We start from the raw sequence: 12974 nt of genomic DNA, 5'->3' as shown, positions 1-12974 counted from the left end.
TGGTCCATTTTGATCTTGGAATAGTTTGAGTATCTCAGAGGTTGAGATCCAAGTTTACATAGTTGGTTTTATAATTGATGAAATCTGAACCACAAACTTGACACTGTGATGTTTACACTCTGATGTTGTTGTGTTGTAGGTATAATCCAGCTGGGGCTGTTTTATATTGTCTGGAACAGCTTTATACCACAAGTGTCAAGCAAAAATCTGTTGAATTAAAAAATCCAGACAAAGGTTGTCTTCTGCAGTACTAAACAGGGCTAGTTTTACTCAGGCTTTTCCCACGGGATTAGACTCCCCCTGCTACTGGGGAGACAGTGCTTGCCTTTCCAAGTTTGCACTGTAATGTGGAGGTGTCGCATGACAGTTTGGGTCAAAGAAGGAACCATGTTGGTTGAGTTTAGCTAATCTACTGCAACCTACCATTTCAGATGGGATTATATATCTTTTGACTGTTTGCATAACCATAGACATGAGTCACATTTTAAGATACAGTTTTTAAATATCTGAAATTCAGAGGCTTCTGTAAACTCAGGTTACATAAGACTTGTCCCCTGAGTCGGTTCTAGAGGAATCGAAAAAGTGCTACCACATTCCTGTGGGAAAGGTGCTGATCTTTTGAATGTGTCCAATACAGGATGTTATTATGAGAGAAAGAAAAATAATGATCTTCACCACATTCAAAATTAAATGTGAGACGTGGATTTTTCACACAATAAGCTCTTCACACTGCCACCACTTCTTGTTGCTTGTTCTAAGTCTGTGCACTTTCCAACATTACTAACTTTACTGATGGTGAGATACAGAGGTGCTGGCCTCAGCTGCAATGCCTCTGGGATGCTGAAATGCTGTGGTGCAGGTGCTATATAAACAAGCCAGTTGATTTGTATCAGAGCTATTGCTACCTTTAAGGACTGTCCTGCTGTCACAGGATTGTAACATACTTCAGTATTGCCTCATGCCTGCCTGGGAATGCCTTCTGCACGGAGAGGGACTCCTGGGCGGGCTACCTAAATCTGCACTGAGTGAAAGAAGTGCTAGTGGGATTTAGGATGAGGATGGGTCTGCGGTGCTGCAGGAGACCAAGGTACAAAGACACTGTCTAGTTGATGTTTTACAATTTAGAGCTGAGATAAATGTAGGTGATTTAGAGCATTCAGGGTTTATGATCTCTGGGTGCAAACTACCATTTTTGCTGAGTTAAAAGGTAATACAGTGAAATGAAACACCTCCTCTTCCGAGCCAAGGGACAGTCATGTGGCAGAAACAGAGGTCTTCCATTATTCTTCCTTGTGAGTAGTGGGTTTTTATAAGACATTCTTCATATAACTGGAGATGAGTGAACAATTGCAGATACGTTACAGTTAATAATTCGGTCACATCTCACATACACTAATGAATATTTTGCATGAGTGCCAGTTGATTTGTTATAGCTGAGAAATGAAAATGTGGCTGAGACCTGAAAGCTGCTGAGATAGTCAGAAATGTTTCAGATACATCTGAGACTCCTTTCAGAAACATCAGATTTTTCCTTTTGGGTAGAGGAATATAATATTTAACTGGTGAATAAGAGACTATAAAGATCAGTAATTCATATATCGCTTGCATGTATGCAAAATAGGAAATTATTTTATTTTTACCTTAAGTATCTGAAAGAATTTGCTGCTCTTGTTTGATTGGAAAAAAATATTAATCTTGACTTTGTGGAATGGATAGGGAACAGAAATCTGTTATTGTAATGATGTACCTTATACGATACTTGAAATTCTAAGGGAACTGTTTAAGTTGACAATTGCAGACAAATTATGCAATACTGCAGATCAAATCTAACTAAATATGGAATGAATGGGCTGAATATTATTACATGAAAATTACTACTAAAATAGCAACTCAGCTGATGAGTGCACAGGCAGTAAAGTAGTTGTAGTTGTCTTTTAGTTAGTTGACATACAATTCCTAAAGATTTTAGTAAAAATAGATACGAAACACACTTTCAGAATGTTCCATGAAGTCTCAGCTTCCTCTGGAGAACAGAATGCTACATGATTACCATTTGGATTAAAAGCCATGAAGAAAATATGAGAATTTTGAAATGCAGGCCAGTGACTGCCAGCATCCTATCTCCTTTGTCTGGATTCTGGACTAATGATTGCTCTATGTTGCAAAATATTTGCTTCAGTTTTCCTTGTAAATTTTTAATCCAGTTTAAGATAGTGGGAGAGAGAACCCTTTTTCAAGCTTTCTGAAAATGATGCTTGTTGAAAAACACCAAACTCCTTCACCTACTAAATGCACATATTCGTATATTATTACTTTTCTTTCCACTGATATTTAGAAATAATGCTGCTGTCCATTTGCTTTAAGAGATTTCATTGAATGCCAAGACCTAGAATTTTTCCATTTATGGAGTCCCCTTTTACCTAGGACTAAAAAAAGTCAGCGATACTTCAGCTGTGTATGCAAAAGTACTTCTTTTGACAACTTCTACAGACACACAGGTGTACACATGAGGTAGCAGAGTTGAATGGGTTTGTGACTTCAAAATAATTAACTATTTGCATCTCTGTATTAACTTGGCATTCTTATTTATATTGTGTGGTAACTTGGCTGGAGTTGGCTAAAATGTATGAAAAAGATATGAACCTGTTAGAGCAGGTCCAGAGGAGGGCCACGAAAATGGCCAAAGGGCTTGGAACATCTCTTCTATGAAGAAAGGCTGAGAGAGTTGGGGTTATTTAGTCTGGAGAAGAGAAGGTTCCAGGGAGACCTTACTGTGGCCTTTCAGTACTTAAAGTGGGCTTATAGGAAAGACAGAGAGAAACTTTTTAGTGAGGCCTGTAGTGACAGGACAAGAGGTAAGTTTTAAACTGAAAGAGGGTAGATTTAGATTGGGTATAAGGAGGAAATTCTTTAGCGTAAGGATGGTGATATGCTGGAACAGGTTGCCCAGAGAAGGTATGGATGTCCCATCACTGGAAGTCTTCAAGGTCAGATTGGATGGGGCTTTGAGCAACCTGGTTTAGTGAAAGATACCCCTGCCTATGGCAGGGGGGTTGGACTAAGCAATCTGTGAAGGTCCCTTTCAACCCAAACCATTCTATGATTCTATGAAAATATGAACTCTAAAGATAGCTGAAATACATGTTTTTTATTAAATGCTGCTTGTTTGGGTTTTCTCTGAAGCAGATTGCAAACATCATAATTAATTGGGTTTAAAAATTAAATGCTTCCATTTGAGAAGCATAGTGGTATGTATGGCATGTCCAGGCGGCTGCCTAAGGCAAGCGATAGTTTCAATATTGTGGGCTGTGAGATATCTGCATAAGCAAAACCACAGATTAGTCAGATATGGCTGAAAGCCTGAGTAGTCCTTTCAGCTGTAACTTTCTGTCATTAATACTTCACAAAAATAGTAAGACATTGGAAGATGAGAAGTGGCACTACAGATGTGTTATATTAGCTTTTGGTCACATCCGGTGAGATTTCTGGTCCTTGAAGGTACTGTTCTGTATCACAAAACTATGAAATCTGACCAAATTCAGTGCAGCTGACAGCCTTATCCCTGTAGAGCTAGCTTGTAGTCTGTCACAGGGACATGGACATCAGAGATCCAGACTGACACCAGTGAGCACTTCTTGTCAAGATCTGCATGTACCCCATGCTTGTGTGACTCTAGCAGTGGTAGTATTACTTAATTGACCCTGACATTCTTTTGCAAAGAGAGGTAAAACCCAGGTTTTTTAGGACAGTAACTTATTGATGCCAAGTTCAAAAACTTTTATTTTTGTCTTAGTGACCTTTGAGATCACTATGTCATTTTAAATTGTATAACTCCATTCCCTTTTGTAATCACTCCTGTATCTTTTTGTTGTTGTTTTTTTCCAGACTGGAACAAACGGATTGAATACAAGCCTGGTTCTGGCAGCATACCTTTGTTTCCCAGCATCCATCTAGAAACATGTGATGGACCAGTTTCCTCAATACATACCACCATTGAATTACAGACCAATTACATTGGAAAGGGCTGTGATCGTGAAACGTACTCAGAAAAATCTCTGCAGAAATTATGTGGTACGGATATGGCTTTCAGTTGGTATAATAATAATATTTTTTCCAGATAAAGCACCATCCTTGTGACCTGTAAGCATACAATACATGAATTCAGCTCAGCTGGTTCACTTTGGATTGTAGCAATGAAAATGAAGGGAGCAGTGATATTTGACTGGTGCTCCACTCTTCCATTTGTTTTTACTCTTTTTCATACTTTTCACCTGCTTTGCTTTAATTTTTTTTATCTACTGCTCCCCTTCTCTATTTTCTTTCTTTCCTCATTCCATCTCTTTCTCACTCTTTCTTCCTTCTGCTACTAATATTAGTGTGACAGTGTAGTGAGATTTCAGGTATAGATTTGCCATCATAGGAAGACTGTAGGATTTTATGAGAATTAAATCTCCATCTTGTGTTTCAGTCTTCCTGACTCAGCTTTCTGTTCTGCTGCTAAGTACTGTGCCAGGGTAAAACCAAATAAAAAGTAAAGGAACATTTAGGGCAATCATTTGAGCAAAATTATCTAAGAAAAATTAATTTTATAAAAGAAGTATCCTGGTGGAGAACAGTTTCCTAATTATTTTCTTCCTTTTTCCTGCCTTTTGGTAACTTGGTCTAGAAGATACAAATTAATTTTGAAAGGTGAATTAAATACTTGAGGACACTGCTGTATTTTCCTGACCTTAAGATTATGTGTATAGCAAAGCAGTGGCCACACATTAAGCCATTTACCTTTTGCCTTTCAAGATCTGCTGTCTCTCCTCCCCCTCTAAAATCCTGTCTTCTTAGAGTCCTCTTCTGAAGCCCTGAGGGTGTGGAACATCGATTCTCATCTTCTCCAAAATGTCTCTTTACCTGGCTTCTGTCTGAGCTATGGTAGCAAACATACTTTTTTTTTTTTCCATTTAAATGCATGGATTTTGGTTTGTGGTACTCTGCTGTATGGCTTACATTTGCTCTGATAACCTCACAACAGTGTTGCAGATATGTTAAGATCAATACACTAACCTTTAAGAAATAATTTTGCAAATGAAAATTTTCAGCCCATATTACTAAATTATTAAAAATGGAGAGCCAATTCCCAGGGGAAAATTGTTTGCAGTTACGGTTACCAACTACTTGTGGAGATTGGGAAAGTGAGCTAAAGGTGAGTGGGAATAGTAGCATTCTCATAAAATCTGGTATTTTCAACCTGAAAACTGATTACATTTGCATAAAACACTAGTAGCAACTATGTCTGACAATATTCTCATTTTAAGCTTAGGACTGAAAGTAGGTACCTTCTGCTGGTGTGAAATTCCTTAGTTGAGGAAGGTTGTGCAAAGTCCAAGGGGTTCAGTTCACAGAGTGGCTTGACTACCTTACCTGCTGGCACTTCATCAGTAGAAAAAAGAATTTCAGGTCTTTTTCTCCTGAATAAACTGGAGCATTCCTAATACTGGTTCAATCTTAATTCATTGTTTGCACCATGTGCAGGCCTAATCTGGTGAAAAGCAGAATGATCAAAACAATTTCAGCAGGTCTGTCAGTGCCATTACAGTAGTTGCAGGCAGCCTTTGAAGAGGTGGACAGATGTACTGTCTGACGTTACTGCTGAACTTCCAGTTTTTACTCAGCACATCCATGAAGGAACAGAAAGTAAAGCACCTGAGAAAGTAGATAGAATTTAAAAAGCATATGTAAATCTTGGGAAAAAAATCTCACTGTGAAAGAATAATTTTTTTCCCAAGGTTTTCATATCTTCATAGAGAAGAACAGGTAGGGTAGAAATTTGTTACAGGAGTTTGATCAAAAGGTTGTAAATGAAGATGAACTTTTTATCAGAATTGCATTCAGACTAGCTTACACTTTGGTATTTAGTATTTCTTACCATCCTTAATGTAGAGAGAACGCTTATGAAAGCAGGTTAAATAATTTCTGGAAATCAGTTTTCTCCCAGTAATGACCTTAATTGTATCTAATGGTTGGATGAATAAATTCCTTGATAAGGAAGAAAACCCTGAATTTTTTTCTACCAGTACAGCACTGTGCGATTGCAGAGAGTGAAGAACTGAGCGATCACATAAAAATCTTCACCTGTGCCATATAAAATGCAAGATTATCTCTCTCTAATTAAGGACCTAGTTTATAAATCCTGTGCTCATTTCTTCATTTATCTGTTGGAAATCTGGAGAATTCAGATGCTAAGGACAGTGCATTAAAATTCATTTTCTATACGAGTGATGCTTTAAGTCTGCCTTTCAATAACGCAGTGATTTGTACTCACTTTGACAATCAAGGTGGGCCGTTTAAATGATTAAATTACGCTTGGGTCATTTTAAAGTCAAGGAGTTATTAGTGTTGTGCCTCAAAACATTTTAGTAAACATTTTTTCACCTTGTCATCTGACAATAGTAAAAAATAAAGAATGTGTAAAAGACACAATTTGGACTGCAGAAATATGTCCAGAATAAATCTCACTAAAAAAAAATAGTTAAGCAGCCCAGTATATGGTGGAAATGACTCTGGTGCTGTCATTTTTCCCTCTAAATCTAGATAAAATAGAAAATAATACACAAAAGGAAATGATTGAGAAAATTATGGTTTCACTTGTGGCCTGTGCAAGTAATTTTATTTTTTAGTGGCTTGAATTAAAAAAAAAATAAATCTGTGTATTAAGCAATTCAGTGCTGTGTATTATCCAGAATCAGAATTTGTAAAAGAAATACACTTTGTGCTCAAATTCTAAACATGTCGGTGTTAGGTTTGATTTTATTATCACTTAAAAATAACCTCATTTGTTCAGTTGTGGTTTGTTCACCGTATTCTTACTTGACAAAGTATCAATAAGAATGCAAAGATTGTTTGTGCTTTTTACTATGGCAAGCCCTCTTTCTGCTAAAATGCTATCTTTTACCAGCTAAGTAAAGGCTCTGGGTAGCTCATTACATGTTTTTGAAAGTGTCTGACAATTGTTAAGCTGTAAGAAAACACAGAGCTGTAAAGAATTGTGCTATTTCATCAGATCTTGGGACCAGAGTGTTTTCCATTTTTGTTGGTTCCGCCCCCCCCCTCCCCCCAGTTAATTCTAACAAATACATACTGTGTAGCTGGGGACCACTTTGCTAATAATTTACTTTTGGGTTGGGGGAGGGAGGCTAATCTGAACTGTGAGTACCGCTTAAAAGTCTTAGATCTGTCATTAGACAAGAACACGTGGAGTTAGAACCATCATGTATCTGCCAGAAGCCATCATTAAAGTGATATTATCCATTTTAGGGTGAATACTCTGTATGTATGGACATCAATACCAACATTATTGTGAATAGCTGTGGCTATCTACTGGATATTAGGACACTTGTCCTACATTCATCCCCGCTGTACTGTATTTTGCAACACACCATCCCCACATACCATACATCTCCTTGGTGTCAGGGAGGGAAGATGTAAAGCTTCCCAGCTGGATGTAGAGAATTTGGTTTTAGTCTTAGCAGTTCTTGAAATAACTGAAGAATTGTCATTAATGAATTTTGGAAAATAATGAGAAGTTTCAAGAAAGATAACCTTAAAATATTTTCTGTAGTTCTCTGTGCAATACATTTAATCCAGAGAACTCTTACTGGCTTAAGTATGGTCAGTATTATATAATGTGTATGTGATTTAACAGTGAAGCTAGTAGGATCGTTTGGGTATTAAAAATAACCTAAGGAGTGTGAATCAGACCCCTGGCTTATATTCAATTAATCTTCACAGCATTTTCATTAGTTTCCAATCATGTTATTCATTATATATCATTTGCAGGAGCTTCCTCCGGTGCCATTGACCTGTTACCATCTCCCAGTGCAACAACTAACTGGACAGCTGGGCTTCTCATGGATAACAATGACATGATTTTTAAATTTGATGGAAAGCAAGGAGCCAAAATCCCAGATGGAATAGTCCCAAAGAATTTAACTGATCAATTCACCATCACTCTGTGGATGAAACATGGACCTAGTCCAGGGTTAAGAGCTGAGAAAGAGACTATTCTCTGCAACTCTGACAAGACAGGTGGGTCTATGTATTGAAAAAATGTTTGGCAAAGGGTGTAATAAAGATAGTATACCATCTCTCCTCAGTTAATTTGGTCTGCAAAAAAAAAAGTTACTGGGCTGGGGTGGTGCCACTCTAAGAACTGCTGACTTAGTAGCTTATTGAGGGGACTGGTATCTACATAAGTTTCAAGCACTGGTTCTTATCTTGGATAATCTCTGTGAATGCATCTCTAGGAATTTATAGGAATTGGTTGATAAAATAATTAAATTAGGTTTAATTTTTTTTATTACTTAGATTGGGAAAAACAGTTCTAATTCTTCATCGAAACGAGTTAGATTAAATATTGATTTGGATTTTATTTATTAATTTGGCCATACTGCTTCCAAAACCAAAACTAATACGGCATAATTCAGGAAGACGTTTACCATATGTGAGTTCCCTGAGAACAGTAATGATCCATGATATTAAGAAAAGGTAATTCTTTCGGGGTTTTTTATTTGGTTGGTTTTTGGTTTTCGGGTGTATATTACTTTCAAACACATTCACCTAAGCAAAAGTGTTGATGATAGTTCAGATCACTGATCTTATTGGTCCCTCCTTTCAGAGATGAACCGACATCACTATGCCCTGTACGTGCACAACTGCCGATTAGTGTTTCTGTTGCGCAAAGACTTTGATCAGGCTGACACCTTTCGTCCTGCAGAGTTCCACTGGAAACTGGATCAGGTACCTGTGGTTTTCTCTTTTTTGTTACCCATCCTTCTCTTCATCACCTTTAGAAATTATAGAGAGCAACCCAAATCCTAGCATAACTGCATTGGGAAATCGGAAGTCTATTGCAATTATGATGCAACTTGTAACTGTTATGAGTCTAATTGGGACCACATAAAAAGGGATAGTTAACTTGGTTGAGTCATTTAATACAGTAGGTTTTTTTAATTGAGTTATTTTAAAAAGTAAGTAGATGTTTATATCATTTGGCAATGGATAGAGACATGACATTTTGCATATAGTTGCCTAAAATTTTTCCATTTATCGTTTAAAAAAAGTCTGCTTGGAAGTAGATTGGATCTGGATGGAAGCACAATGGAAGTGATGGAAACCTTTTCAATAAAGAGTATGCTGACACACAGAAAGGCGTTTGTAATATATTGTAAATCTAATCTGTAGACTTTTCCTTTCATCTGCTGTGCTGTATGTAATTTCTCCTTATTATGAAGAGTATATCCCAAGGAAATTATTTTTAAAGAGGTAAGAGTTGCCTTTCATAGATTTATTAATTCTAAGTAGGATAACGATTATTTCGATGAAAGAATACAGACTTCAGCAAAGTAGTATTTTCTCAAAGCAAGTTTCTTCATGTCTTTGAGTCAAAACTGTGATATTGAAGATGTAGATACAGGAATGGTTACTTTCCTAATTCACCTTCAAAATGCATATAAAAAGGTGATCTTTGTTGTGATTATCAGATGCATGTGGTAAGAACCCATGTGATGACCATAGCACTTGCTTTTCATTTCCATTAACCAGTTTGGAATCCATTTCTGCTGTGCTTGATGTGAAATCTTACAGTGTCTGGAAAGGGGTAAATTTACATTAAATCATACTGAACGTGACAAGTGGCTGATGTCACCTCAGATAACGCTGTTCTGAGTGCTGAAGATGGATTTGTATTCCTGAACTTATACTAAGCATCTAAATTAATGATAATACAAAGGTTGTGTAAAGTATTTTGACTTTGAAAGTTGAATGCAATCAGCTTCCCTTCCATATCCTTACAATGAGTCCCTGTCACCAGATATCTACTTCAATATCAGCTGAAGATGTGAGAAGTTGTCTGCTGGTGCAAATCCCATAGGCTTATTAATTTCAGACAAAATCTGAAGTTTTGCCCAAGGTATTCTTTATCCCTTGTTAGAGAAAAAACACCACTTGTACTTCACTAGAGAGATGCACACACTCTTAGCGTGTTGTTTTCAAACAATGCACCCTCAAAATCATACAGATTTCCCAAATCAACAGACGAGCCAGAAATAGATTTCTGAGCTGAGCAGCACTTTCTGCAAGGAAATAACACTGTCAAAATACAAATGTAAAAAGTATGTGTTGCTCATCAATGCTAATCAAATTCCAGTGCAAGGCTGATCACACACAAAAATTTTCTTGATATGAAAAAACCAGCGATTCAGGATACACTGTCTTTTTTGCGATATAAGAAAAAAAAATCAGAAAAAAATATTAGCATTCCTGTATTTTCCAGTTTATGCCATTTTTTCCTTTTTTTAAAAAAAAATTATGGAAATAATGTGCAGAAAGCAGAGTAAGAATAAAGTAATTGTAGATGGCAATAGAGATGAAAAAGTTCTTTCACACAATCAAATATATCCCCCGTCAAAGGAAAATTATCTTTGACGGTACATTTTTCCAGTATTTTGTCACGGCTAAGTTACAAGAGTTAAACACAAATTTCACTTATTGAGAGGACATTGGTCCTTTAAGTAGAATCCCAAATATCTGGTGACAGGAACTCATTGTTGGTGGTGTAAATCCTAGAGGAACCCAAAGATTTCAGTTAGGGATGACTGAATAAGTCCTGGGAGATATTTTGAAATTCAATCGATTGTACTCTGAGTTAACGTTTCTGGTCAGAAGTTATTTTGCTGAAGCCACCTCAGCAAGAAGGTGCAAAGGCAGTGCAAAGTAGTGCTTGACGCATTATCTCTTTTCATTTCTACTGTTTGGTTCTAAACTGTATATTTCGTTGCCTGCCAATAATCATTTGTCTAATCTAAAATATGCTCCCAAATTGTAGCACTACAGAACAGTTGAGCTGCAGTTGGGCATGGAAGGGAGCGCCTTCCTAACTATCGAAAGCTCCTACGTGACAGAAGCAAGAGATAGAAAACGTGTTTTAGGTCACATCATTCATTTCCTTTCATTCAGCTACTGTCAGTTAATTTCCACAGTGTATTTTCAACTGCTCTTTCTAGCTGAAAAAAGAATGTAAGATTAAAGTATAAATAAAGTTTGTTATGGGTTGTGTGACCAGACTTCCATGATTATTAATATATATCATCATGGTGATACCGTAAGTTTTGTCACAAAGGGACCTGGTAAAGATTACTTCTTTACCTCTTCTTCAATGCTCCATCTGGCCTACATGGTAGAGTAAATTAAAAGAAACTGAAAATAGAACATATGTGAATAATGGACCAGTAGGGAACTTGCATGGCTTTGAAGACAAGGCAGTCAGAAATTTTCACTTAAAAGCAGTAAAATTATTCCAGCTTCTATCAACCTACCTAGAATGGTCTAACTTAGAAAGCACAGGATATCTTAAAATCCCATCAAAAAGCAAGTCAGCATCCCACTACAAACTCCTCGGGATCTGAATATGAAAAGAAGCTAGGGCTAGATTTTCAAAGTAGATTAAGTGCTCTAGACACTTCTGAAAATCATACCAGGTGATTATTTGCATATTTAGATATTGAATTACCTCTGGAATTCTCACCCTCAGAACTATTCATATCCTCAAATTCCTTGGGTTTTTTTTGAGAAAAGCATGGGAATGAAGGTATATCTAACTGTTGTACAGTTTCTCACTGTCTACACTGCGCTGCAACATGGAATGCTGTAGCCACCATTGCATATATGACTCTGGAATACCGTTCAAGGGTTGGTAGCAAGCACAGCCATAGTAGAATAAAATGTGGCAGAGTACTTTATTGCTGAGCTCGCTTTATGATTGCGACAACAATCCGTAGCTTGTTTTTGGTGAGAGGAATCCAGTGACCTTGGAATAGGGTGAAGCATAAACTAGTGAAATCATTTATCATTCTTACTGCAGAGTAGTAAAGTTTATTGTACCAGCTGCTTTGGGCTCTACCTAGTCTGCAAGACTACTCATTCTTTCAAGGCACTGACCAAGAATGTGAGCTTATTGTCATTCCAAATTTAATTTAATTCTCTAGATCTCATTTCTGTGGTGGGCAGGTGTGGCACACATCTTAGTTGCAGCCTCCATTGATGTGTTGGTCAACTTTTTTATAATTTATTTTCTCATACTTAACTATAAGGCAGTCTTTAAACCTGAGCACCTATTACAAATAGTTTTGTCACCCAACTCAGTAAAAGGCACCTAAATCATCATCTAATTGTCTCAAGTGGGTGGAAGCATAGCTGTGGTTTTAAGTGAATGATTTAGGCAGCCAAATGTAGACTTGGGCCATCTAAAAATAACATATGAAATATAAAACTGTTTCTTTGTTTTTCTTAGAAAGCTGTGACGATTTATGTCAGGGTTCCCTTCTGTTGGGATGCTCATATGCCTATATGCTCACATTATGGATGTGTGACAGCTTTTAAGAAAATTATCAGATTGTACAGCCTCCCCTTGCACACAGGGAGTAACTGCACATGGGATGGGTGTGGAAGGGGCCTGAGCTTTCTACACTCCATACAGCACAAAAGTACCCCTGGGGACTTGGGACTTGGCGAACTTCTTAACATACATCTCTGATCACATTTCCCTTCAGCTGCTGGTGCTACATCCAGCCTTGTGAAATTCCTTGATGCAAGTATACCAGGACTGCAAAAGAGATCAGTTTATAATGAGACTATGTATATTAGAAATAGAGTTCTGTTTAAATCAGTGGGAAAATTGATTTTAACAAGGGCAGGATTTCACCCTAGGGGTGTTTAAAAAAAAAATCAAGTCTTCTCACTTCTTTTTCTTTAAATGCAAAGATATTTCCAAAAGCACTTCAGGGACCTCTGTTAGCAACTGTGTTGTAAAGGTTTGAACTAGTGCCCCTTCTTCTCATTGTCATCCGCAGGAAAAACTTGGTTTGATTCCTCATTTCTGGTTAATATAGTGAGAACTCTCTCCCTCAATTTCTGTCTGTTTTAACTGT

General features: G+C 37.2%; 1 protein-coding gene across 1 annotated transcript in view; it reads left to right on the top strand.

The window, feature by feature from the left end:
- Positions 1-12974, top strand: part of CLSTN2 (calsyntenin 2) — a 220042-nt gene that overhangs the window by 154578 nt on the left and 52490 nt on the right. Inside the window, exons 5-7 of the mRNA XM_035888854.1 lie at positions 3886-4071; positions 7828-8076; positions 8666-8787. Of these exons, the coding sequence (XP_035744747.1) occupies positions 3886-4071; positions 7828-8076; positions 8666-8787 (557 nt within the window). The remainder of the gene's footprint in view (positions 1-3885; positions 4072-7827; positions 8077-8665; positions 8788-12974) is intronic.

The sequence above is a fragment of the Egretta garzetta genome, unplaced genomic scaffold, assembly GCF_000687185.1.
Source record: "Egretta garzetta isolate BGI_Z169 unplaced genomic scaffold, ASM68718v1 scaffold161, whole genome shotgun sequence".
Classification (NCBI taxonomy): domain Eukaryota; kingdom Metazoa; phylum Chordata; class Aves; order Pelecaniformes; family Ardeidae; genus Egretta; species Egretta garzetta.
The sequence above is the reverse complement of the archived record's forward strand: the minus strand, read 5'-3'. Positions and strand labels throughout refer to the sequence as shown.